At 52.2% G+C, this 26,454-nt stretch overlaps 1 protein-coding gene across 1 annotated transcript in view; it reads right to left on the reverse strand.

Moving 5' to 3' along the window:
• Nucleotides 1–24,544, reverse strand: part of NKAIN1 (sodium/potassium transporting ATPase interacting 1) — a 258,412-nt gene extending 233,868 nt beyond the window's left edge. The window contains exon 1 of the mRNA XM_084652312.1: nt 23,704–24,544. Coding sequence (XP_084508438.1) covers nt 23,704–23,757 — 54 coding nt within the window. The 5' untranslated portion in view covers nt 23,758–24,544. The remainder of the gene's footprint in view (nt 1–23,703) is intronic.
• Between the last annotated feature and the right edge of the window lie 1,910 nt (nt 24,545–26,454).

A 26,454-nucleotide genomic window follows, 5' to 3' on the forward strand; every position in this document is an offset into this window, starting at 1 on the left:
TGTCACAACCGTGTCTGACAAAAAATCCCTTCAGTTTTCTGATTGTTTTCCGTTGTGGTGAAGCTGAGGGCTGTTAGGAAAACAGAGGAGGAAATGTTCCTGCATGTCTGCTTTTACTCCCAACAGCATCCTTGCCTCGCGATGTGATTATGAAACCAGGAGAGAACATACCGTAGCCCTGGCATCTCTCAGAACACATTCCCCAAAGGCCCTGCTCCTGCAACCAGGACTGCTTGGGTCACTCAACTGGGACAGGGAGACCAGCCTTGTTAGCATCTCTTTCTGTCTATAATTCCACTGGGGCTTCACCCTGGCAATCCCCAATCAAGGGACAGTGGAGCTGAATGCCAGATTGGGGCCCAAGCTAATTATTTATTGCAATGCAACAGAAATGCTTGCCCCAGGCTTATAATGCTAAAAAGCCTCATGCTTCCAGCTCTACCCCAGAGCTTGCACCCCTGCACCCATTGACTCCTGAGGTGTTGTGGCACTATCCATCCCTGGGGAGAACCCGATTAGCATGCATGGAGGGGCTCCATCATCCCCCATCCCACAGCCCTGCAGTTTAATGATGGCAACTGGAAATGTGTACTGCAGCCCTCTGCTGCGACCTGTGGCTCCTCTAATTAACGGTAGCACAACAAGTCCCGTTTATCACCACCTTGCAACGTCTCCTGAATCCCCTGCGCCGGCCCCCGCTGAGAGTTTAATTGGTGCCTGGCTCATCAGCAGGTGGGAATGGCAGGCGCACTGATTCAAGGGATATCTGCCAACCGAGGCCGGGAGGGCGACAGCAGCCAGCAGAGACGGATGAGCTTGTCAGGCGCGGTGCACCAGAGAACAGATTTCTGAGCTGTTTCCTGGCAGGTTTTGGCACTCGCCCTCCACCATTGTGCCTGAACTCGGGCAATGACGGAGCTTTTGCTGCAGTGGGACTTGCTCTCTCCTGAAACCCATCTCCCTGCATGTCTCCTCCCTTTTAAAAAACACCGAAATCTTCTGGTTATTTTGTCAAGAGATGTTTTTAAATTACTGCCACAATTGCTTGACTGCTCTGCTCTGATTGGATTAATTTAACCATCTTGTCTATAATACTGCTGCGGCCAGACGTTCTTTCATTGAGGAGTGAGAGATTGTCTTATTTACTGTTGTTCAGAATCCTCAGGGGGCGTGGGGGGAGGGGGGATTTATAGACAAAATTATTATCATGGGACATTTTTCACACCAGCCTCCCTTCCCCATGAATGTGCCTCCTGCCTGCCCATTTCAAGGGGGATCATGCCAACGTCAGTGGGTCAGTCAGGGCACCGAAACAAGTTGCAAATTCAGGTCAAAATCAGTTGACAGTTTGGGCTGAAAAAATGCTTGAAGCAGGTCAAAGCAATTCCTTTCTGCCACTTCTACATGGAAAGCATTTAGGCTTTATCGTGAAATTTAGCGAATTAAAAAAACCAAAGAAATGACCCAAAACTAAACAATCCCCTTCCCCCTCCAAGAAATTGTTTCAGGTCAAACAAAATCTTTTGTTCAACGCACAAAGAGGGGCTTTTCTAGATGTTTATCGTTTTGGCGAGAAAAATAAAAAATGCTCCGTTTCAGTCTGGATTGCTGACCCCTCCCACCCTCCACCGACACACACCCGAGCCTTCGGCTGGCCACGTCCTTCCCCAGACATGGAGCTCCAAGGTGCTAACCTTCCTCCAGCTCCTCCACTCTCTAACCCCCTCGAACTCCCCACCAGGCCAGAAGTCAAATGATCCCCAAGTGCTTGCAAGCACCCCTCCATGCCTCTCCTCGCACAGCTGGGGGAGCGGCAAGTGCTAGTCCGCCGGTGCTGCCGTCTCGACAGGGGTGCAGCTCTTTGCTGCCAGAAGCTGAGGGGCATTGGCAGGCATGCGTGGTGGGGCTGTGCCTCTCGCGTGGGCCCCAGGGTCCCCTGCCCAGCCCTCCCCCTGCCACCTGCTCCTGCTCTTGTCAGGGAAATGGAAAACATGCTGGAGCCATGTGCCAGCCCTACTGACAGGGGAGAGCAAGGGGAGGGGACAACAGCCAGCTCCAGCACCAGGCTGCCCTCGCTGTACAGAGCTACCCCTGAGGGAGCTCTGGAGACCAGTTACACCAGTGGGGACACGAGCGCTGCCCTCCTGGGGCTGGCTGCACAGGGCCACACACCAACTCCCAATTCTGAAAGGAAATAATTAGACCTGGGCAGGGAGACCTGGGTCGATTATTGCAATGAGCCCATCTGGTGCCTGTCTGTGTGTGTGTGTCCGTCTGTCCATCCACACATGCATTTGCCCAGGCCAATCCATGCGCTCCCTCCCTGCCCTGCCCATGGTGAACTGGAAGCTTCCCCTGGCCAAGGAGACGGGGCTGGCCTGACATTTTAGCGGAATTCAAGCTTCCACTGGAGAGTCCTTATGGCTATGGAGAAAAGGGTCCAAACATGGCCTGGACCAGCACAGTGCAGCTCCATGGGCACAGGTGGCATGCAAGCCAGGGGACACGGAAGGGGGGATAATCAGGAGAAAACACCCCCTACACACAAAGCCAGACTCAGGCCCCCTGGTGTTAGTCCAGGGGCTCCATCGCCCAGATACACCCCGGTACATCTCACAAGCTTCGCAGTGTAACCGGCCCCAGCCCACGGGCTGCTGGGAGTCCCAGGGCCCCAATCTCCCTCAGCTATTTGCTAGTGCCAGGTACACCATGACTCGGGTCCAATAAGTGCCAGGGCACATGGGTCAGTGTGACGATTGTTGACCAGAGCTGCAGAACACAAGGAGCAAATACCCTCAGACCAAGGGCTCAATCACTTACTGCTAATGACAAAACCCAGCAGTTCCCAACTCAGCCTCTAGGGGCAGCCCAGTGGAGGGGTAAGCATGTTCCCCGAGCTCCTCGGGGCTGGTACCCCAGCTGCCCAACCTCATCCGTCTCTCTGTCAGGGGGCAATAAGGGATCAGCTTGTTGTTCCCTTGGGCTGGATTCCCTGGTGTCTCTTCGTGCTGCTCTCCCTTGATGTGACAGATTCCATCGGCTGCGAGCTGTGCCCAGGGGGGTACACAAGCCCTGCAACTCTACCATCCCTATCACACATGCCCTGCTCCTGCCTGGGACTGTCACATGGTTAGATCAGACCGACCCGTCCCCAGGCTGCAACATATACAGTCACTTCTGAGAGCCGCCTGCCGGGGGGGCCCCCACCACTGCCCCCTGCTAGAGCTTCCAATTTCCTGCTGCTGCTGCTGCTGCTGCCCTGCCAGCGAGCTTTCCAGCCAGGGCCAGCCCATAGCCTGCCAGCCACCTGGCCTTCCCTATGCAGCCAGCACCCAGCATGCTGAGCTCACACCCAGGCTCTGTTCTCTCCCAAAGCCTCGGGTGGTGGAGGGAGCCCAGCAGCGAGCCAGCAGGCTAGGCTGAGGCGGTCCAGCTGGGCAGGATGTGGAGTTTTCATTACGCAGGGAAATCTGCGGTTTTGACATTTGTTTCTCTTTCTAATCAGGACGAAAAAAGAACAGCATCCAGGAAAGGCTGGAGAACAATGCATTTAGGGCAATGGAAGTGCTGCATTTCGACAGAAACAAAATGTTCCCTTCCCATTTTAGCTTACGTGATGGGGTATAACATCTTTTTTAAAAAGGAAAGCTGATTTGAAAGGGAAAATCGAAATGTTACGTTCCCAAGAAAAGGTCAAGGCGAGACATTTTCACCTTATCAAAGTGCTTGAGTCCAATTTTTTTTCATAACGAAATTTCAGCAAGATCGACCTGTTTCCGGGAAACGTTTTGCATCTCCAAAGCTGCAGTTTCCAATGCAAAAATGTCCAACCGGCTCAGGTGGTCAGTCTTTGGCTGGGAGGCCTCTAAGGGTGTGTCTGCACTGCATTGTAAACGCAGATCTGCGGGCCCCGGGCTTGTGGACACGGTGTTTCCAACCCCACGCGTCAGCATCCACACTGCATTGTAAACCCGGGCTTACAATTGCTGGGCCTGGGTCTCCCAGCCGTGCTAACATGTCCATAGCTGACTCAGGTCTGTGGCTTGAACTGCGGATGCAAAGCAGCAGGGCTTGGGCCCTTATTTCAGCATGGCTCGGGCTCTGACCCTCCTCCCCTAGCAGGCTCCTAGGACCTAGGTGCTTGCTGACCTGAGTCAGACTGATTTGTGTGTGGATGGAAGGGGGGCTTGGGCTTAAACCAGAGTCAGAACCTGTGCTCAGTGTGCTGTGTAGACATATTCTAAGGGAAACGCAGCATGCAGGTGATGCAATAAGATGCGCTCTTCCTCTTGAACCCATTCTGAGCCAGGGTAAGATGCATTGTGCTTTCAGAGGACCTATCAAAGCAAGGTCCTCAGCACTTATGAAGTGGCCTGTGGTAAATGGGAGAGAATATTTTGCCTTCGCTTCCTGTCCTAAACTCGCTGTGCCAAGTCACTGATGGGGTAATGACAGGTTCCTGCCCTGCTCCCCATCCCCCAGAGGCAGCTGCGTCTCCCTGCTGGGCAAAGCAATCATTACATACGGCACTCTGGAAAATCACCTGCCTGCTTGCAAGAGGCGCTGCAGCAATCAATACATAATAACTGTCCCTGCTCTGGCTGGTGCCAGAGCCACCTTTCAAAGCGCAATAACAGCCCGTGCCACTGGGTTCAGTATGGAGTCCGAAGGAACAGCACCTCCCACACGAACACCCACAACCGTGCAATTGGTATTTGCCAGAACACTGAGCACCACTTCCAAAACAGGGCAGGCAGGCAAGCCTCAAAAAACCCAGTGGGAATAGGTAAGAGCCCCTCTTCTCCACCAAGATCTCAAAGCACTCTACAGAAGGGCTGGTATTATTATCCCCAATTTACAGCTGGGGAAACTGAGGCACGCAGGTACCAACATGCCCAAGACTTGCACAGCAAGTCAATGCGAGAGCTGAGAGTAAGATTCAAGAGTGTAAATTCCCAGTCCCCTACTCTCCAGTCTATGCTCCCTCCCAGAGTCAGAACCCAGGCATCCTGGCTCCTTCCCTCCTGCTCTAACTTGTAAACCACACTTTGCCCTGAGAGCTAGGCATCGATCCCCAGATACACAATTCCCAGTGCCTTATTCTAACCACTAGTCCTCACTTCCTCCCAGAGTCAGGCACAGAACCCAGCAATCCTGATCCCGCCACCCCCTTCTAACCACTGAACAGTGTTTCTGCATGCACTAGCTGCGCAAAGGGAAAAAATTCCTCTTCTAGCATTTCAGAGCTCATTGACAACGAGCTTTCTCTGCTTAAATTGCCTCAATCAGGCCTCGCCTTGGGGGTTGCTTCTTATCTAGTTTTATTAAGCAGTAATTATCTCCTTCCCAGGAGTTTGTCAGGAGGCAGAGTTCAGAGTTGGTGAATAAATAAAATGCAGAGGATACAGGCCAAGATGTTTATTGATCCACAAACCTTTTAGTTCCCGCTTTACTCCACGGCAAAACAAACAAACATGACTGCTGTTCTTCCATGCCAATAACTAATAAAATACATTTTTAATTTCTAAAACCCTTACACTTAACTTTCACAGCAATGTAATGGTGTGTGATAACTAGCCAGGCCCCAAGCTCTGCCACGTAAGGACCAAGAAATCAGAGCTGAAAAAACTACCAGGTGGAATGTAGATTCATAGATTTAAAAGTCAGAAGGAAGCATTTATGTTCATCTTGTTTTGACCACCTGCAGAGCACAGGTCAGAGAATTTCACTCAGTAATTTCTGATCAAGCCCCATAACTTCTGTCTGAGTGGTAGCATGTCTTTAAGAAAGATGCTGTCTTGATTTAAAGAATTCAAGTGATGGAGAATCCATCCCATCTCTAGATAAACTGTGCCGGTGGTTAATTACCCTTGCTGTTACAGGCGGGCACCTTATTTCTAATCTGAATTTGTCTCACTTCAGCTTCCAGCCATTGGATCTTGTTCCGTCTTTTTCTGCCGTTTACTATCAGAAATTTTTTCCCACATAGGAATTTGTAGATCGTGATCAAGTCACCTTTTAGCCTTCTGTTGGATAAACTTATGTGAGCTTCTCTAGTCTCTCATTATAAGGCACGTTTGTCGAACCTCAAATCATTCTTTTGGCTCTTTTCTGGACCCTCTCCAATTTTCAACATCCTTTTTGAAGTGAGGACTTTAGAACTGAACACAGTATCCAGTGATGGTCTCCCCATGCCATGTACAGAGGTCATATCATCTCCCTTCTCCTACGTGACATTCCCCTGCTTTTACATCCAAGGATCACATTCACTCACTTAGCTACATTGGGAGCTCATGTTCACTTCGTTATCCACTATGACCCCGTCCTGTTCAGAGTCACCGTTCTCCAGCATACAGTCCCGCACCATGCACGGGTTCCAGATGTATGGTCTTGCATTTGGCTGTGTTAATTTCTAAACACCCATCCTACCAACTGATCCAGATCAGCCCCGTATAACTGACCTGTCCCCATCAATTACCACTCCACCAGTTTCTGTGTCATCTGCAAATTTTACCAGCACAGGTTTTATAATTTCTTCCAGCTCACTCATAAAAATTTTGACTAGCACTTGACTGGGATCAGATCCCTGAGAACCCCTCTAGAAACACCCCCGTTGGATGATGATTCCCCATTTCCTTCCCTCCTACAATTCTCACTACCTTCTCCCCTCTCACAGACATAGAAGTTTCTTGTCTGCTTTCCTCCGCTAACCTCTCCGCTTGCTCCAGTGACCCCATCCCATCTCCTGATTTCCCTCCTTTACTCTTCTTCTTAACCTTGCCCTCTCCTCTGGCTCTTCCCCTCACAATAGAAAACCCACCATTGGCCTCTGCAACTACGGCCCCATTTCCCTCTCCTCTCTGAACTCATTGAACGTGCTGTCTACAATCACTGTCTGGAGCTCCTCCCGCCCAGTTCCCTCCTAGACCTTCTCCAGTCCAGCTCCCACCCCTGGCCTACACTGAAACCCTCAGCCGGTCGCCAGTTACCTCTTTCTCGCTAAAGCCCAGAACCAGTGCTCCCAATCCTCACCTCCTTGACCTTCAGTTGCCTTTGAGACAGTCGGCCATATCCTCCCTTGGCTTTCATGACTCCATGGTTCTCCCCCTCCCTCTCTAACTGCCCCTTCATTCTCCCTGGGAGAATCCTCCTCACCCCCACCAGCTTTCTTGGGTGGGGTTTCACAGGGCTCTGGCCTTGGTCCCCTCTCTTCTCTCTCCACCTTATCTCTGCATAATCTCATCCACAAACACAAGTTCAACTCCTGGCTCACAAATCTACCTCTCGCCTCCAGACCTGTCTCCTGTTGTTCAAACTAAAATCTCAGTCCATCTTTGTCAGATCCCCTTAGGGGGCTCCAGCCATCAGCTCAAGCTCAAGGTGGCTAAACCAGAGCTCCTAATCTCCCCCGCAAGTCCCTCCTGTTACCTCCTTTCTCAGGCATTGTGGACAATAACATCATGCTGTCTGGCATTCAGCCCTGCAACCTGGGCATTACCTTCGACTCAGGCCCTTCTCTAGGTTCTCAGGGGCTGGCTGCATTTAAAACTTGCTGATTCCTTCTGCATAACGTCTCTGAGATACGGCCTCTCCTCCATCCACACAGTTACAAGTCCCATCCCGCTCTCATCATCTCGCAGCTCAATTACAGCAACAATCGTCTCCCTGGCCGGGACAAAGGCTGTCTTGCCCCGCTCACGTCCATTCAGAGAGCTGCTGCAAAGCCCAGTGTCGTGGCCCGTCACTTTGACCACGTCACCCCTCTGTTTGCATTCTTCTCCGGGCAGTACCAGGTTTACAATGGCACCAATGGTGCCGGGCCCACACTCAGAAGGGGCCTCAGCACCCCCCTTGGTCCTGCCCGCCCCACTCTGCCTGCACTCTGCCCTGAGGCCCAACTCCACCTCTTCCCTTCGAGGCCCTGCTCCCTGCTCACGTCTCTCCACGCCCTTCCGCCTTGCGAGCAGCAGGCGGGGCCTCGGGGGTAAGAGGCTGAGCAGGGGTGAGGCCTGGGGGCGTAGCGTGGGCAGAGCAGGGGGGAGGCGGGGTCTGCAGGGCAGAGTAGGTGGGAGCAGGGCCTTCGGGGCAGAGTGTGGGGGAGCAGGGTGAGTGGGGCCTCGTAGGGTAGTGGGGGGTGCGGGGCCTCGGGGCAAAGCGAGGCCTCGGGGGTGGAGCAGGGACTCGGGGGTGGAGCCTTGGGTGGAGCGTCAGGGCAGAACTGGGTGGAGCAGGGCCTCAGGGCAGAGCGGGGGGGGGGGGCCCAGGGCCCACAAAAGTTTAATCCAGTCCTGTCTCTGGCCACCTCCTTCCCTCTCACATCAAAAACAAGCAGCTTGTTTTCCCTTTCAAGGTCCTTCCAGGTGTATCCCTGCCCCACCTACCTGCTCTCATTCGCTACTGAGCTGTCAACTCCCGCCTCCAGCGCCCACATAAGTTTTCAGACAAGCACTTTTCTGCTTTCTCCCAGGCCACCTGCACCAGGGCGCGCTCTCATACCACTCTGCTGCCTCCGAGTGGCCCATCGGGGGATTAGCTTGCCACATAGTCCCACGCCCTGTCCTGCAGTTGCTCAGCCCATCATCCCGCTCACGTGCCTCTCTCACGCTCCTGGAGCCACAGCACTTTCCTCTCCATGGCCTAGCCCATGGTGTTCCCCCCTTTCCGGGGTATTACCAAAGTCTCCTTCGCAGATGTCTCCAGCAGTCCCCAGATAGGCTCCTCTAGCATGCCCCTTGTGGCTTGGAGGGGAACCTGGGCCCATCCTCTACACCAATCCAGGGATCCTCGTCCCAGCAGCTCAGGGCTTTACTCTCCCAGCACTTGCTGCTCCTTCCCTGGACTGCTTCCTACACTGCCTGTTACAGGCTGCTACTTCCACATCACAGCCACACACACCCTGTTGCGGGGCCCTGGCTTCATAGCAGCCCCACCTGTTTCTGCCAAGGTGAGCTTCTTCCCCAGTTAAGCCTCATGGCATCCTAGCCTCCAGGTGCAGACAATGGCTAACTGACCTCTCTTGCCTATATTAACCCCTCCAGGGCTAGTGTGGGGTGAGCACCCCATCATCACTGCCCCACACAGCAAGTCAGTGGCAGTGCTGGGAATAGAACCCAGGAGTCCTAACATTCTCTTTCTTGCTCTATCCAGCACACAGCACGGGCTCCCTAAGGCAAAGTGAACACATTTTTCTTGCAAAGTCACTTGTTTAAAAATCTGTCCCTGTCACCAGGGAATGGTGCGAGAACCGTTTGTCTAGTGAGGCTGGAAAGTCTTTGGGTCCAGGACTGTCTCTGACTACGCATCTTGCAGCACTCAGCACAGTGGGCACCTGATCTTGGCTAAAGCCTGTAGGTCTGACTGTAACACAAATAACAACAGCTGCTTCCTTATTCCCTTGAAGAGTGAAATTTCCCCCAAACGTCACCAGCCTCCTACTTCATCCTGCACTGGCAGCAGATTTAAACCCTGAGATCTCACAGCCCCCAGAGCTACATACAGGAGCCTTCTACCAATCACAGTGGAGAGGGGAGATTCCTGGCTCTGAGACCCTCCAGCCATGGCAGCAGTAGGTAGAGAAATGCTATTTTTGGCCATTTTTAAAGGTTCCTTAATAATACATTAGTCTAAAGACTTCACAGGGGGAGGAGACAAAAACGGTGTCAATAAAGCTTCTAAAACAGAGATTTTCTGGAGCATGCAGCATACAGGCAGGGGTGGGGTCTACATATTCATTCATACTGTCACCATTCAAGGGTAATGAGCCCTTCCCAAACACATGCCAATAAAGCCTTTTTAGCAGACCATCAAGTCATCTGTATATAAATAATACATACATAAATGTGTATATATCTATCTATCCCCATACATCGCTATCTATCTATTATCTATCCCCATACACTCCTATCTACATACACCCTATCTATCTATCTGTGTATCTGTCTAACCCCATATACCCCTATCTATCTATCTATACACACACATTGTAGTCCTGTCTATATGGCCGGCCATGTGTCTTTTGTATGTTCTCTTGGGCACCGTAACCCCAACTGTGGCTAATACCAATGACACTGATAGCACCTGCTGAAGTTAAGGGTCTTTCCACATAACCCCTGTGTCCTCCTGCCCAGAATTTCCTGGGGAACCCACTTTCTGAGCTGACGGTGCCATCAATCTCTCCAGTCTAAGTGTGTGAGCTCTGCTTCCTGCCACCCCAGTGACCATGGCACAGAGACCTCTTGGCCCTTTGCAACGTCTGGTCTCTGAATAGCCCTGAACCTGCCTCATGCCCCAGCCCGGCTAAGAATGTGGTGTGGAGAAATCTCAGGGCCATCCATCCATAATGCCATTTGTCAGCTCCCAACACAATTTCCATGGCAACAATGCAAATGTGAAAGCATTCCATAATCATTAGGGAGCGGAGCTGAGCAGTATAAACAGTGACTGCAGTAGATTACATGCCTATTATGAACAGTCGCGGCTTCTGAGCACTGGTAATTATACCTAATTGTGCATTTAATTGTGTAATTGAAAACCCACATATAGAGTTCAGCCTGGGCTTCTTCCCTGCCCCCCTCCAATGTATGGGGAAAAGCAACCGGGGCAGAGCCTGAAGCCGCAGGGCAGTGCTGGGCCTGGGCCTCTTTGCAACCATTCATGCCCCACAGTCATGCACTGGCTGCCACAGAAACTGCGCACGGACAAAAGCTTCCTGGGGACACGAGAAGCAGGTGGTCTCCTCCCTCCTGGTGCGTCAGCCATACCGACACGGCAGGCGCTCGCTGTTTGCCCAGCTGTCCAGAGCGGGGGGCAGCCTGACATTCCTCCGACCGGCTAGGTGTGACGCGGGAGCATTGTCCAGCCCAGAGCTAGGCCCAGCTGGGGAGAGGCAGAGCCGTGTGGCGCCTGAATCAGGAGTGAACCCGGGGCAGTCAGGGGGATGTGATAGCAAGCTGGGGGAGTGGAAGCAGGATCAGGCCCATGGAGAGAAAGAGGGAGCCCCAAGAGGACACAGACTGAGATGTATAGAGGTGTGGAGCGGATGCTGACATTGCTGCGATGGCCATATTCTGAGCAGCGCCGGGGAGCGCTAGGGCAGGCTCTCAGGAGGGCGGCTGGCCAGAGTGGGGCTAGGCATGCCGGGGAGCTGGGAGGAGTGAGGTGCTTGGCTGCAGTTCGGTGGTGAGAGCAGCTGCCCCAGCGATGGTGTCACAGCTGGGCACCAGACGAGCAGAGGGGCAGCAGTTGGCAGGAGCCACGCGGCAGCCATGGAGCTCGGCGGGCACTGAAGGGCAGCACAGAGGGGCCCCCAAAGAGACTGAGCCCTGGCCAGGGGGCCTGCTGGGGCACCCAACTGCCTGTGACAGAAGAATGAACGACAAGGGTCTCAGGTCCCAGGCCGGAGAAGCCCCAGCCCTCTTTTGGGGGCCCTCTAGGTGTTCAACAGGGGCTACTACATGGTGTGAACAGTCGCTGTCTAACCATGGAGTGCAGGGGATTTGCCAGCTTCTCTGGTCATTGGAGCTGTGGGCCTGGGTGCTTCTCAGGCCCCAACGGGTGCTAGGTCCAGGGAGGCACCACAGGGCCAGCAGCACTTTCCTCTGTCAGCATCCGATGCCTCAGTTACCATGGCACTCAGCATCCCCACGTGGATCCTAGGTGCCAGGGGTCGGAGGAGGGGGGGTTACCTCGCCCCCCAGAAGAGCAGGTACCGGAGGAAAGGGAAATGGGCTCAGGAAGCCCAGAGGGAGAGCAGGTCTGGGGCAAAGGGCAGGCTCATTACACTCCCCAGGGGAGACTCCGGCTCTAGCTGGGCCCATGTGACCCAACAGGTCTCTCCCATCCTCCTGCAACTGCTTAGAATCATAGAATACCAGGGTTGGAAGGGACCTCAGGAGGTCATAGAATCATAGAATATCAGGGTTGGAAGGGACCCCAGAAGGTCATCTAGTCCATCCCCCTGCTCAAAGCAGGACCAATTCCCAGTTAAATCATCCCAGCCAGGGCTTTGTCAAGCCTGACCTTAAAAACCTCTAAGGAAGGAGGTTTTTCTAGTCCAACCCAGACCAATCCCCAATTTTTGCCCCAGATCCCCAATGGCCCCCTCAAGGATTGAACTCACAACCCTGGGTTTAGCAGGCCAATGCTCAAACCACTCAGCTAGCCCTCCCCACACTTCCCGCTGGTCTATCTCTAAGCACCTCCCAGAAGGGGAAAGGGGAGATTGGATTCAGTGTGCCCGGCCTGCTCAGGCCCCAGCCACTTTGCCAACAGGGCCAGATGCAGCGGTGGTTTCTGAGACCACGGACCCTTGCCCATGGAGCAAGGGAGACCAAATAGCTCACATCACAGAGCCAGCCACAGAGCGAGAGTAATGTGCAGGGGTGTTGTGGGGGTGAGGACGGGCAAGGGGGCATAAGTCCACGCAGGTTGGGACGGCTCCGTGAAAGGGTGACGCAGTGCCGTTAGCTGACACGGGCAGTGTGCTTCGGTTTAGAAGGGGTCTGCATGAGAACAGGATTGGTGACGATGGATGGGAGAAGCAGTCAGTGCCCAGCAAAGGCCACAGGAGTGGGGAAGGAAATGCACATGGCGAAAGGCTGGAATTGCTGGCAGAGTGGAGAGGGCTGGGGAGCCCAACAGGAGACACGGGCTGCGGTGTAGGCCAGGGCAGAGCTGGGCAAGGCCTCAAAGGAAAGTCTGAACTTGACAAAGGGGGAGGCCCAGAGGGGAGTGGCAGGGTCTGAGTGCTGGGCCTGGGAGATCATTTTGGACAGCAGGGCAGGGGAGAGATGTGGGTAACAGGGAGGGCAGAGAAGGTTCACAGATTATAAGGCCAGAAGAGCCATGCAACCATCCAGCCTGCCCTCCATATAGCCCAGGCCAGAGGGCTTTCCGGAGTTAACTGCTGTCTGACTGGAGCAGAGCTTTAGAGAAACATCCACTTGTCAGTGATGGAGAATCCACCATGACCCTTGACAAGTTGTTCCAATGGTTAATTGCCCTCACTAGAAAAATGTAACCTTTAGCTCTAGCCTGAATTTGTCTAGCTTCTACTTGCCCTGGCTCAGGCTACTCCGTCCTCTGCTGGACTGAAGAGCCAATCACCAAATATTTGTTCCCCATGAAGGTACTTACAGACCGTGGTCAAGTCACCCCAAACCTTCTCTACGTTAAGCTAAATAGCTGGAGCTCCTGGAGGCAGGTTTTCTAACCCTTTCATCATTCTGTGGCTCTTCTCTGACCCCTCTCCCATTTATCACCACCCTTCTGGAGTCGTGGGTCCCAGAATGGACACAGGATTTGAGCAGTGGTCACGCCAGAGCCAAATGCAGAGGTAAAGTAACCTCCCTAGCCCTGTGCGAGATTCCCCTGATTATACACCCACTGGTCGTATTAGTCCTTAGGAGGAGGTGACAGCAATGGAAGCAGGAGGCACTTACAGACCGGGCAGGGTCAGGCGTCAGGAGAGAGGGGAAGGGCTGGGTTATTATACGTGAGGGAGGAAGAAGTGATGAGGCTTCTCCCACCCAGTGACGTAGAGCAAGCCGTCCCATGATCCCCCCCGGAGTCCCCGCTCTGAGTGGGCCGCATTATCCTCCGAGCAGCCCAGTGACAGCTCTGCAGGCCTCCTCACAGTGCATTGTGTGCTGGCCACGCTGCCTTTGCTACCCGCTGTCTGGGGAGCTGTGCCCACAAAAGCAGCAGCCCTCCCACGCCAGTCAGGAGGCGCGGCCCATCTAATCCTTGCTCCTGCCCCCAGCCTCCCAAGGGTAGGAGCCTACGGAATGAAGGAGGGAAGGCCGAGCCCACAGACTGCTCACCATGCAGATCATGTGCTGGAACGGGGCCAAAGAGGCCTTCCCAACGGAGCTAGGTTATGAGCCGCAAGAGCTCACTGAGCCCCGTCCCAGCCCGGGATTGACATGTGACACACTGGCCTCAAGATGGGCTCAAGGGGCTGTCTGGAGGGGAGGGGCAGGGGCCTGGCTGGTGTGATTTCTTTCTGTCAAGCTGAAAAAGAAACTAAGACAAAGGAAACACTGGATCCAAGTCACCCCGAGGGGCTGCCACAAACTGGCAAGGAAAGAGCATGTCCCGCCTGCCTCCGCTCAGCCAGCTGCACCCACGGCACTCGCAGCAGCTGTGCTGCAGGCCCTTATCAGGGACAAGCCCTTGCATCTCGTGGGGCCATTTACCGCTGGGCGTGGCAGGTGCCAAGCATAGCCGTGCTGAGCTGCCCAGGAAGAACACTGTGCTTCGTTGCCCCCGGAAATCCTCTCACCCTACAGCAGGGGCGGGCAAACTTTTTGGCCTGAGGGCCACATTGGGTTTCGGAAATTGTATGGAGGGCTGGTTAGGGGAGGCTGTGCCCCCCCCCACCCCGTTTCTCACCCCCTGATGCCCCTGGAACCTCCTCCCCTGTTTGTCCCCCGCCGCCCCATCCAACTCCTCCTCTCATTCCTGACTGCCCCTGGGAACCCTGCCCCATCCAACCACCCCTTCTCCCTGTCCCCTGACTGCCCCCCGCTGCCCCATCCAACCCCTCCCCTCCTTCCTGACTGCCCCTCCCAGGACTCCTGCCTCCATTCAACCCCCCTGTTCCCTGCCCTCTGACCACCCCGACCCCCCACCCCGGACCACCACCCTGAACTCCCCTGCCCTCTATCCAACCCCCCTGCTCCCTGCCCCCAGCCCCCTTACTACGCTGCCTGGAGCACCGGTGGCTGGCAGCGCTATAGCCGTGCCACCTGGCTGGAGCCAGTCCCGCCACCGCGCAGCCCAGAGCACCGGGTCAGGCCTGGCCCCAGGAGCTCGCAGCCGTGCTGCCCAGAGCATCGCGCCGGCAGCACAGTGAGCTGAGGCTGCGCGGGATGGGGAACAGCAGGGGAGGGGCCGGGGGCGAGCCTCCCAGGCCAGGAGCACAGGGGCCGGGCAGGAGGGCCCTGCAGGCCGATGTGACCCGTAGTTTGCCCCCCTCTGCCCTCCAGCCTGCGCTCTATCTGTGCTTTGTGCAGCTCCATGAATGGCGCATCTCACTGCAGCCAGAATCTCACCAGCTGGACGCAGCAGATCCTACCGTGCACTGGGCACTGGCCAAGGAGCCAGGGGACCCGGGTTCTATGTCCAGTTCCTGCCATCTGACTGTGGGCAAGTTACGTCTCACCTCTGTCTTCCCTCCCTATTTAAAGTGTAAGCTCTTTGGGGCAGGGAATGTCTCTCACTCTGTGTGTGTGTACAGCACCCTGCATAAAGGGTCCCGGATCACAGTTGCAACCACTTGTTGCTACTGTAATACAATTAATAATAACTTATTTTACAGATTGGACTGATGCCCATCGCCACAGGATTTGAGCACCTGCTAGATTAATAGAGTGCCGTTGGGGAGTCATTAGAGGGCTGCTTGTGTAGTTTTTTTCTCCTCTGGTGGGAGGGGCAGGATGGAAGCAGTGGCTATAGTGAGTATCACTGAGAGGCAGCAGGGCTTGCTGGTACCTGGAGTTTTCTTAGGCTGCATCCCTTGGACCCAGACAATGCACTTCCTCATTAGCAACGAAGGTCGGATTAGCTCTGTTCCATTGGCCCAAATCATGGTCTCCATCTGCTCTCACACTAGTTTTACACCGATGGATCTCCATTGACTCTGGTGGAGTTATTACTGATTTGCACTAGCGTGTGTGAGATCAGACTCAGGCCCTAAGGACAACCCTTATGGGGGCCCTCAGTTGTGGGTGGGTTAAAAAAAGTACCAACTGATTGTGGCTGCCAACAGTCTGCAGACCTTGCTGGTATCAATCTGAACAGGAAGTAACTTAGCCCAGGGACCCTCCAGGGAATGAAGTGGGAATGTCCTACAGGAAATGGAATTGCTGCTCTGGACACACTGCGGTGTCTGGGCCTAGGACTCGGGTGGGCCTGCCCAGTCTATCTGGTACTACAGCTAACAATCTGGTCCTTGAATGCTCCTCGGACGGCAAAGGAACTGATACTTCTAAAGCAAAAAATGCTGCATACCCCACTCACCAGAGGCTGGGGACTGGACTGAGTGACCCAGCCAGAATGGGGCAACACCTTTCAAAATACTGCCTGATTTTAGACTTTTTTCAGGAGCAACAGATAGAATTTCCTTGAGGTATTAGATCTACTAGCCAGACTGGGCAGACCACTGATCTATGCAGGAGCCCTGATCCTAGAATTTAGAGAAAGAAAAGACCTCTTCCTGATGTCCTCAGAGCTTCAGTGACTTCACTGGGAGTTTGGGGTACACAAGGACTGTATCCTGTCTCCAGCAATGGTGACACTTCAGGAGATGATGAAAGCCCTCATCTCACATACCTGGACAAGGACAAAGAGCAGCCAAAGGGCAAGTGGAAAAGCACTTGGGACCACTGTCACCAGGACAGACCTGGAAGCATGAAATTCGATTCCTTTGCCTGAGCTGGCAGATCTGCCAATGCTTGTAAAAGTTCATCATGTTGATAACATTTCCCAGCCATAGCCCTGGACTCAACAATAGTCAATTCGGATATGAGAGGGAAAGCGATGGAACTCTTTCTCAGCTCCGCCCACAATTCCGGTTGGCCTGGAGGCTGATCAATGGTGTTGGCATTCAGTCATCGCCAGGAGGCTTTAGTCAGCAAGCTCCATTGCATTGGCTAAGAAGCATCCACGCCCAGCGGAGCCATTGTCTCTGTGAGCAGGTGCACGCAGAGCGCGCAGCATCAGGGCAGGGTGGACAGGGCTTCTTTTCATTCACGAGGGCGAGCAACTTCTTCTTTTTTTAAGTCAGTTTAAATTCTAAGTGCCAATCCAATGAGCAACCAAGAACCAGCCAACCCCACCCCCTTGAGTGAATTCAGCTCTGCAGCTGCACCAAGAAGTGCTCCTGCTTATCACTCATTTCATAGACCCTGTGTGCTTGAATAATTCTGGGACAGCATCAACACAAGTTTCGATTTCATTACACTCATCATGATCTTAACTCTCTCGAGCCAGTCCCCTCCAGTCACATCTCCTCTCCTGCCCAAACAATGTATTATGTATTTTACTCTTAACTGTCTGCTTTCTCGCCCTCTGCCTTTTATTTAAAATTTTTCCCCACATGATAAAGCCTGGTACTTTTCACCTCTTAATCTCACAGCAGTTTACAAAGGTGGGGGAGTGTCATTAATTGCTTCTCAATGATGGGGAGAAAGGGAGTGGAACGTTACCCAGGGTTACATGGCAAGTGAGCGACAGAGCTAGGCACAGACCCAAGTCCTAACTCCAGCTGTTGTGCCACCTCCCCTGAGTCACAGTGCCTCTCTGCCCTGGGTAACTGTTCATATTCAGTAAATAGCTTCATAACCGTTTTCAAAAGTGACCTCTCATTTGGGGTGCCTGTTTTTTCTGCATCCATCATGAGACCCTGCAGCCTGCTTTTCAGAGGTGCTAAGCATCCACAGCTCCTGGTAACTTCAACTGTGCAAGTCACTTCACCTCTCTGGGCCTCAGTTTCCCCAACTGCAAAATAGGCCTAATGAACTTTGTAAAGTGCTTTGAGATGCCTGGGTGGAAGGTGCTATGTAGCAGATGTCGGGACTTCCCATCATAGGCGCTGGAGCACCCACTGGGAAAAATTAGTGGGTGCTCTGCACCCACCGGCAGCCAAGCTCCCCTCCCCCCCGCCCCACCTCCTCCCCCACAAGTGCACTGCGTCCCCGCTCCTCCACCTACCTCCCAGCGCTTCCTGCCACCAAACAGCTGTTTGGCAGCACTTAGGACTTTCCAGGAGGGAGTGGGGAGGAGGGGGAGATGCGGCGCACTCAGGGGAGGAGGCAGACAAGAGGCGGGGCAAGGGCGGGGACTTGGGGGCAGGCAGTGGAATGGGGGTAGGAAGGGGGTGGGGGCTTTGGGGAAGGGGTGGAATGGGGGCAGGGCAAGGGCGGTGCAGGGGCAGGGGTGGGGTTGAGCACCCACCGGAAACAGTGGAAGTCGGCACCTATGCTTCCCATTGGAGGAGAGCTGGCTACACTGCAGCTGGGAGGTGTGATTCCCAGCCCAGGTAGACAGACTTGTGCTGCATCGTAGGCAATTCTTTCTGTCGGGCTCTCAGCTCAAATGTCTTTGCCTAGTTCCCAGGGAGCAGCTATACCCCAAAAACTGGCTCTGAATAGAAGGAGAAAGGCAGAGAACAAGCCCTGTTGCTGCTTGCAACAGCTCCCCATGAAAAAACTTCACGTCACAAAACTGATAACAATACAGCATTTCTTCCAAGACTGTCCCCTGCTGGCATGCTGAAGGGAAAGAACTTGTAAGACTAGTTGTGACAGCACCACCTGGTGACCTCTGCTGTCACAGGCATACGGGGTCAAAGCCAGGCAATCACTTTCACAGCCTGGGTGAATGCTTCCAGGGCACGGCCTCTCCCCCAGCACACAGTATCTCCTCATGCAACCCAATAGACCATGCTTTGCATCTCACCTGCCTCACCCCCGATGCCTCCACTGACAAAACGCTGCGCTTTAGACCTCTGGTGAGTAGTTAGATGGCTTAATCAAATGGAAAGTCCAATTCTCCCATGTCATTTGGGAAGCGGAAAGTGAGCAAAACACTGTCAGGTAAAAACTCCCATCTAATTACAATAACAACAACATGTATGTTACCATAGCGAAAACAAAATCAGTTAGGGAGTAAGATTTAAATAATAGCAACAATGAGTTATAGAGTTTAAGACCTGCGGGAACCACCAGAACATCTCTCTGACCTCCTGTAGATCACAGGCCACCAGCACCAAACCTGACTCAATGAAACAAGGCAGAGGTTAAAACACCATAGGGGAGGATTAATATCACACACAATAAAACCCAGGCTGGGGCAGCTAAGAGGGAATTCAGATGGGCTACATATTTCATTACTTAAAAAATGAAATGAACAAGCCACTCATCGTCCTCCAGTCACTCTTGAGTGTATTTTCAATCCCAGTTCCCCTCCTTTCACCTGTTTATGGCAAGCACCAATCACCACTGTGTCTATCCAGGTGCTCACAGAACCACCGCCTCTGAGCATCTCCTAAACATTAGTGAACTGAGCCCCGCCACAGCCCCCGGGAGCTGACCTCTCAAATGTCCCTTGTTTCGCAGGAAGTCACTTGTTCCCTGCCCCACTCTGCACAAATCTAGTACCCCCTGGAAATTAGTGACATCAAACATAAAGACTCGAGGAGCTGGAGTTATAGAGAGAGCTATTTGCGATACAGGAAGGCATCCTGCAGCATTGTGAGCTTCCTGCCTTTGTAACCACCCCGGTGAGGTAGGGGTGGAATTGTTAGCCCCATTTTATACATGGAGAACAGCGGCCCAGAGCCGGGGTGTGGAATAGGATTTCCAGTCTGATGTTAGCATGCGCTAGCTAACACATGCTTTCAAAGTCGATATCAAACACACTGCCCTAAACCCAAGCTAAATGGGCAGAGATATAGCACCCAAGGCAACCACACCTTTAAATCTTAGCCAAGACAAGACCAGAATGGGTAAATGATTTGACCTCGCTGACTCAGGAAGTCTGTGGCAGAGTCAAGAATTGAACCTGGCTCTCTGTTCAGAGCCTTATCCACAAGGCCAGCCATCCTCCTTCCTCTCCGGCTTCTGTCTCTTCCCCTCTGCCAGCTCGCTCTGTCTTTGTGAGCTCATATTTGGTGCTGGGGCACCCTCTGTATGGACGGTCCCTTCCCGAGGGGCTCACACCCAAATCCTCAGCACATAGATCATTTCTGTCACTCCCGCAATCTGACACTTGCCACTGGTTTTGCTCCACCCTCTTCGGCAGTGAGGGGGACAGCTGTCCAATCCATGATTAGTATTTATTAGATGTATTACAGTAGTACCTAGGAGCCCGAGTCCTGGACTAGGACCCCATGGTGCTAGGCACCGGACAAACAGTCCATCTTTTACTCTGGGCCAATCAGAGCAGCAGTATGATCGTAACACAATGAGGCGGTTTACTTTCCCATGCCCCCTCGTGAACTGGGCGAATGGAAACCTCAGCATGGTGAGGAGCCTCTCAGCAATGGGGGGCGAGGAGAGGGGACCTCATTATTCTCCCTCCAACTCCACAGTCCTGCTTGGTTTCCTCCATCTCCCCCTCTTGCTCAGGCTCTCCGTTGCCTCCACATTCCCATCACCCTTAGCCACAGGAGGGCCGAGCTGCTGCATCAGTGGGCCATCTTGCTTTTTGCTTTCATCTCCAATTCCCCCTTCTCTCGGGACCCTTTGATAACGAACAAACATGATCAGATAATTAGCAACGAGGCTGGGCACCCGCCAGCACCATGCGTGCACTTGCCCCTCCCCCCTGCATTCTCAGGTCTGGACTGAGTAAAGCCCCAGTCTGAACCGCCAGAGCCAAAACCCAATGGACTGCCTTTTGCAAAACCAAACCCAGCTGTGCTTTACCAACCACGTCACCAGTCCAGCTTCCGGGCGGCAAAGCTCCCAGCACCTCCCATGACATTAATTAGTCTGTTTGCTCTGGAAACTACAGCTGCCATTCACGTGGCTTGTAGCCTCCTGAACAGCACCCTGATTCCTGATCTGTGTGCTGAGGATCTGGGGCTCATCCCTTACAGGGGCCTTCCCGCAGCAAGCAGCTCCTCATTGGGGCTGAGAAGACATTTCCCCCACAGGACATAGGAGTATTTCACCTTCCTCCAGAGCACTGCGAAGGGCCAGCTGAGTGTATCCAAACAATTCTATCTTAGGTGGAGGCTGGGCTCACAACAGGAGCTGGGCCAGAGGCTTCCAGCAATGGACCTTGGTGATGGCCATTGGTAGAGTTCAGCCCTTCCTAACTTCTTCTCTGAGATCTTAAATCAACCACATTAAGGTCTCAACAGAGATCGTACAGTCAGTAAGTGTTACCCGCTGTCCTTAGCTCACCCCACTGTTCCTGAACGCTGCATCTCAGAAAGATCACTCCCTGTTTGGGGCCTTCCTCTGGGATCAGTTTTAAAACCATGTATCACCAAGGTACGTGACAATGCCTTTCCAAACCATCTTGGTCCTGGTTAAAATATATACGATGGGTCTCTTAAATTACCCAATAAACAACAGAGGTTGGTTGAGACAGAGCCTGTGTGGTCAGTGGGGTAAATCTCTACTGAAGATCTCCTTCTAAGGGATGGGTGGATTTTCACCTCAAACCACTGGGAGATTCTTGGTTTCACTGCCGCAGCATTGGGACACACTCGAAATACATCTGCTGGAAACCTTGGCCCAAATTTGGCCAGCATAAAGTTTTACTGTTCAGACATAGCAGCATCTTTTCCAACCCTCGGAGCGCAGATGGATTTCTTTTCCCCCTCTACAATGTATAACCTTTTCATAGAATCATAGAATATCAGGGTTGGAAGGGACCTCAGGAGGTCATCTAGTCCAACCCCCTGCTCAAAGCAGGACCAACCCCCAACTAAATCATCCCAGCCAGGGCTCTGTCAAGCATAACCTTAAAAACCTCTAAGGAAGGAGATTCCACCACCTCCCTAGGTAACCCATTCCAGTGTTTCACCACCCTCCTAGTGAAAAAGTTTTTCCTAATATCCAACCTAAACCTCCCCCACTGCAACTTGAGACCATTACTCCTTGTCCTGTCCTCTTCTACCACTGAGAATAGTCTAGAACCATCTTCTCTGGAACCACCTCTCAGGTAGTTGAAAGCAGCTATCAAATCCCCCCTCATTCTTCTCTTCTGCAGACTAAACAATCCCAGTTCCCTCAGCCTCTCCTCATAACTCATGTGTTCCAAACCCCTAATCATTTTTGTTGCCCTTCGCTGGACTCGCTCCAATTTATCCACATCCTTCTTGTAGTGCGGGGCCCAAAACTGGACACAGTACTCCAGATGAGGCCTCACCAGTGTCGAATAGAGGGGAACGGTCACGTCCCTTGATCTGCGGGCAGTGCCCCTACTTATACATCCCAAAATGCCATTGGCCTTCTTGGCAACAAGGGCACACTGTTGACTCCTATCCAGCTTCTCGTCCACTGTTACCCCTAGGTCCTTTTCCGCAGAACTGCTGCCTAGCCATTCGGTCCCTAGTCTGTAGCGGTGCATGGGATTCTTCCGTCCTAAGTGCAGGACTCTGCACTTGTCCTTGTTGAACGTCATCAGATTTCTTTTGGCCCAATCCTCCAATTTGTCTAGGTCCCTTTTCTCCCTTTAACAACCTGTAAAATTCGACCCTAAAACAAACACCAGCAATGCTCTTTTGGAGCCCTGGATGGGTGAAAAGGGAACTGACCCCAGCAAAGAAAAAAATATCCAGGTGGGTTTTTTGTACTCTTGTCATAACCGCACACAGACATTCAGGCACAATTTTTATAATGAACATGCCAAATCTAAGATCAAGACTTTGCAGAGCAAAATGCCATGAGGGAGGAAGTTTTATGGCCCGGGAAAGAAAAGGTGGTTTCTAATAGAAATGACAGAACTTTAATTGGAGCATCACTGGTAAGTTCCATTCTAATGAGAAACCTTTTTCTGTCTTACATTGTGTCACAGAGCATTGCACACAATACCCAGGTAAGCCTCCCAGACAATCACCAGCTATTAGACATCACTGTTACATGATTCACTTTCATGTTTCCCATAACCCAGCATGAAGACATTGGCTTCCCCTTATATTTTAAAATTCATTCACTACTTCAGTCTCTATTGCACAACCCCTTGGGATGAAAAACTAATAATGCAGCAAGAATGCTAACGTAACCTCACAACATTGCTGTCATAGATATATACTGGCTACATTGCCTTTGTAAACAATGCTTTTTATTGACCATACCTACTGCAAGCAGGATATTAGGCATCTTGTAATATTCCTGCTGTGATCAATAGCAATGTTGCAGGCAGACTGGCCAAAATCTCTGGAATTTCCCCATTTTCCTAGCCCTGGGCAAGTCTCTGTTAATCCCAGGATTGCCACAGAGGTGATCCAAATTCTAAGGTGTTTTTCTCCATCTGAGTTTCCCATCTGTCCAGGAAACTGCCTGGATAATTAATTATTACCTTCCTGAGTTTCCTTTCATCAGAAACCCTCCTGATATCGCACATGCTTGCATCAGCTGGCCCCTGATACTGTACCACTGTCACCAGGCTGATTAAGATTGATCTGAGCAGGGTGAAAAGCACGACATATAATTATTGCAAATATCAACAATCCTATTAAAAGGAGATCTGTTTATTTGCTCTCTGGCTCTCTCCAGAACATGTGTGCCTCCCAAAACTACCCGCCCCTCTGTGCAGTCAGATTGATCCCGTCAGCAGGCAAGAGAGTTCACCAAGTATTCGCTTAAGTTTTGCGCCTGCCATTTTCCTGGCAGGTAAAAATAAGAGGTTCTGAGCATGGAGGCCTGGGACCCAAAGCCCCGGTGACAGTTATGCAAAGGGGCCAGATTTCAGTTGCAAACAAAGATCCCACCTGCTCCGAACTGACTCCAGGGCACCGAGCACACAAGACAGAAAACTGCTTCCGAGGGGTTTCCATCTGCAACTCCGGAGCGCCTTTGAGCCAGCGTGGGGGGAGAGGGTCACACTTTGCGGGGTTGTATTTAACCGCCCCCGGCCTGGCCTGGCAGCAAGGTCACATCCCAGACAGAGTGGTGAATATGATCGTGCACAGCAAGCCACAAAGCACAATAAAGCATGATGAGCAGGCACAAACCCTGGTCTTACCAGCTGAAGGCAGCAGACTCCAACCAGCGTGCATCGTCCATTGCATTTCCCCATGGTTTCCTGGCTGGAGCCTTGGATTTTCCCCACACTGGATGAGCGCTGTCTTCCTCCAGCTTCAGCAATCCTCCCTTTGCCAATAAAAATACCCCTCAGAGAGCATCAGGAGGAAACCCGCAGCACGCCTTGGTCTCCAGCCCTTTGCCAGACCCAGTACTTGCTTCACAGCAGCACTCCTGGCTTTTGCATGCTGCCAGGATAGCATAGAAGCAGGAGCGGCTCAGAAAGGGGCATTTTTCTCCCCCCACCCCTTCCTTCTACAGCTCTGTCTGGACTTGCCACATTTCCAAGACGCAGGGACAACAGCGGATGATCAGATGTTGCCATCCATCTCCCAGGAGCTGCTCTGCGATGGCTGAGAGAGAGAGAGGAGCGAGGTGGGGAGGGGGGACGGGAGAAGCAGCTCCCCTTGCTTCGCACAATTTTGCATGGAAGATTGGCTTGGAGCTCTCAAGCCCCTTCTATTGTTCCCCCCACCCCCCGACACAACCAGGATTTGTGCCCCTAGGGAGAGGGAAAAAAGGGAAGGGCAAAAAATGAAGAGCTCTTGGAAAAGGCAGGAGAGGCAGAGGAGGAAGCCAGGCTCAGAGCTGTATTAACAATCAAAGCTGGGGAAATAATACATTCAAGCAGCTTTCCCTCTAGGACCACGTGGCTCTGGCTCTTCTCAGGGCGTGGAGAGACCAGACCAGAGTTCTGCACTCTGCACCTGAATGGATTTCTTCTTCCTCTTCATTCTGTGTAACAAAGGCTCCGCATGCCTTGAACTTCAGCCCTGTCTGCATCTGAGGGGCTGGGCTACTAAAGAAACGCATGGTGCGGATATGAGGTTTTGTTTGTTTGCTTATCTCGCTTTGTATTTTTAAGTGCAGATCCTCGTTCACAGGATGAATCCTGGATCCAGCTGGCACAGTTGGAAAGAAGGAGATTTTTAAGACCAAACATTTCCCAAAGCAGCCACTTGTTTTTGTGTGAGAGGCTTTCTGGGTGTTGCAAATCAGGCACTCAAAATCAGCAACCCGTTTTTGAAAATGGTGCTGTGACTGTCTCATTGAGAAAGGGGCATAGTGAGATCAAAAGCCTTCATTACTAAGAGAAGGCCTCACTCTGATCTCAAACTGGGGTAATGCTGCAGCAGCTCTCCTGAGGGCAATGGATTTACATTGGTGTAAACGTGAGGAGGAGCTTGCCCAGAGACTTTTAAAACTGCCTCAAACATCATCCAAAATGAAGGATTCTGCCCCCATATACTCAGAGCCCTGGGGCAGGACTGTCTGGTCAGTTTCAGGAGCTGGATTTATTTGATAAGGAGGTGCAGACCAAATAGATTGTTAGTGCTATGAGCAAATAATCACCATTGATATTGGCCAGTATTGGTAGATAAGAGAAATCCGGTTAGCCCTTTAAAAAGAAATCTATGGAAATCCCCCTGAAAAATCCTGTCGACTTTACTCCCTTTCCCAGTCATCAGCCCTGCATTTGTAAATTTCCTGCAGAGGAGACAGAGCTCACAAAGGTCACTGAGCAAGGGTTTGCAAAAAAATGCTCTTGATTTATGCTCTTGATTCTCCCCTCCCAGCCCTACAAATTGCAGCACCATTTCATTGGGGGGAAAAACCAAGCCCACCAGTTCTGAGTTATGGGAGCCATGCAGTCAGGATGAATAAAACTCATTTGTCTGACACCCAATTCTGCTGTCATTTGTCCTGTTTAAAAGGAAAGGATTTAGGGGGAGCCGGGAAGGTTTTCAAAGCCAACTGTAGGGTTTAGGGGTATGGGTCTTGCTAGGAGTCCATAGGATGGTGCTTCTACATCCTTTTAGAAAACTCTCACTTAAACTTCATATGGGACAAAGACACCAGAATAGTTGGTTTGGGTTTAAGTCAGCTTTCTGCCCACCTCACACCATTAGCTCTAGATTTTCAGAGATTCCCCAACCAAGGCAAGGCCTCAATGCTACATGACTTGTGCTCTTGAGTAGCTTTACTCACCTGAGTTCACTGGGACTAATAAGCATAAACTGATCCATGTGCCTCAGTGTTTGCAAGATGGGGGCCTAACATGTTACCTGCAGGCTGGCAGGTGTAATACAAAGGCAGAGTGTGTGCCATGCCATACTCTCGAGTCTCGTGGCTGGTGTGTTAGAGGATAACAGCCCACTAATGCTACTGGCTAATGGAGTTACTCTGCTAGTTCAAGTGGTGCTTGGTAAGGGCTGAGGTTCCCTGCCGATAACCCATGCAGGGAGCCATTACACACACACACACAGAGGTTTTTGCCTGTGTACAGGAGTGGTTTAGCAGCCCGCTCTGCCTGCCCAAATGCACTTCGCATGTAAAAGGCTCAGCTTCTACATGTGAAAAAACTTGACTACAAAAATATCATGTAGGCATCAACCTGAGAGCACTAAACTGCAGATGGCACATGAGAGTGCCAGGCCAAGGGGGTAGGTTTAGTGGGCGAAAACACTGCCTTTCCTCTCCATTTCCTGTGGAATGAGAAGTGGAGAGGAAATCATTAGTTGTGAACATATACACTTTTCAAAAAAACCCCAGCAATAGCTTCTTTACACCAAGATTGAGTTCATCCATGTCACAGTTGTTTTTTAACAGAATTTCTACCACTTGTCCTACGTCCAGGATTAATAAATCAGAAAAACAATGGGCCAGATCCTCAGCTGGAGCCAGGGAAATT

This window comes from Lepidochelys olivacea (genome assembly GCF_965140295.1).
Source record: "Lepidochelys olivacea isolate rLepOli2 genome assembly, chromosome: 19".
Classification (NCBI taxonomy): domain Eukaryota; kingdom Metazoa; phylum Chordata; order Testudines; family Cheloniidae; genus Lepidochelys; species Lepidochelys olivacea.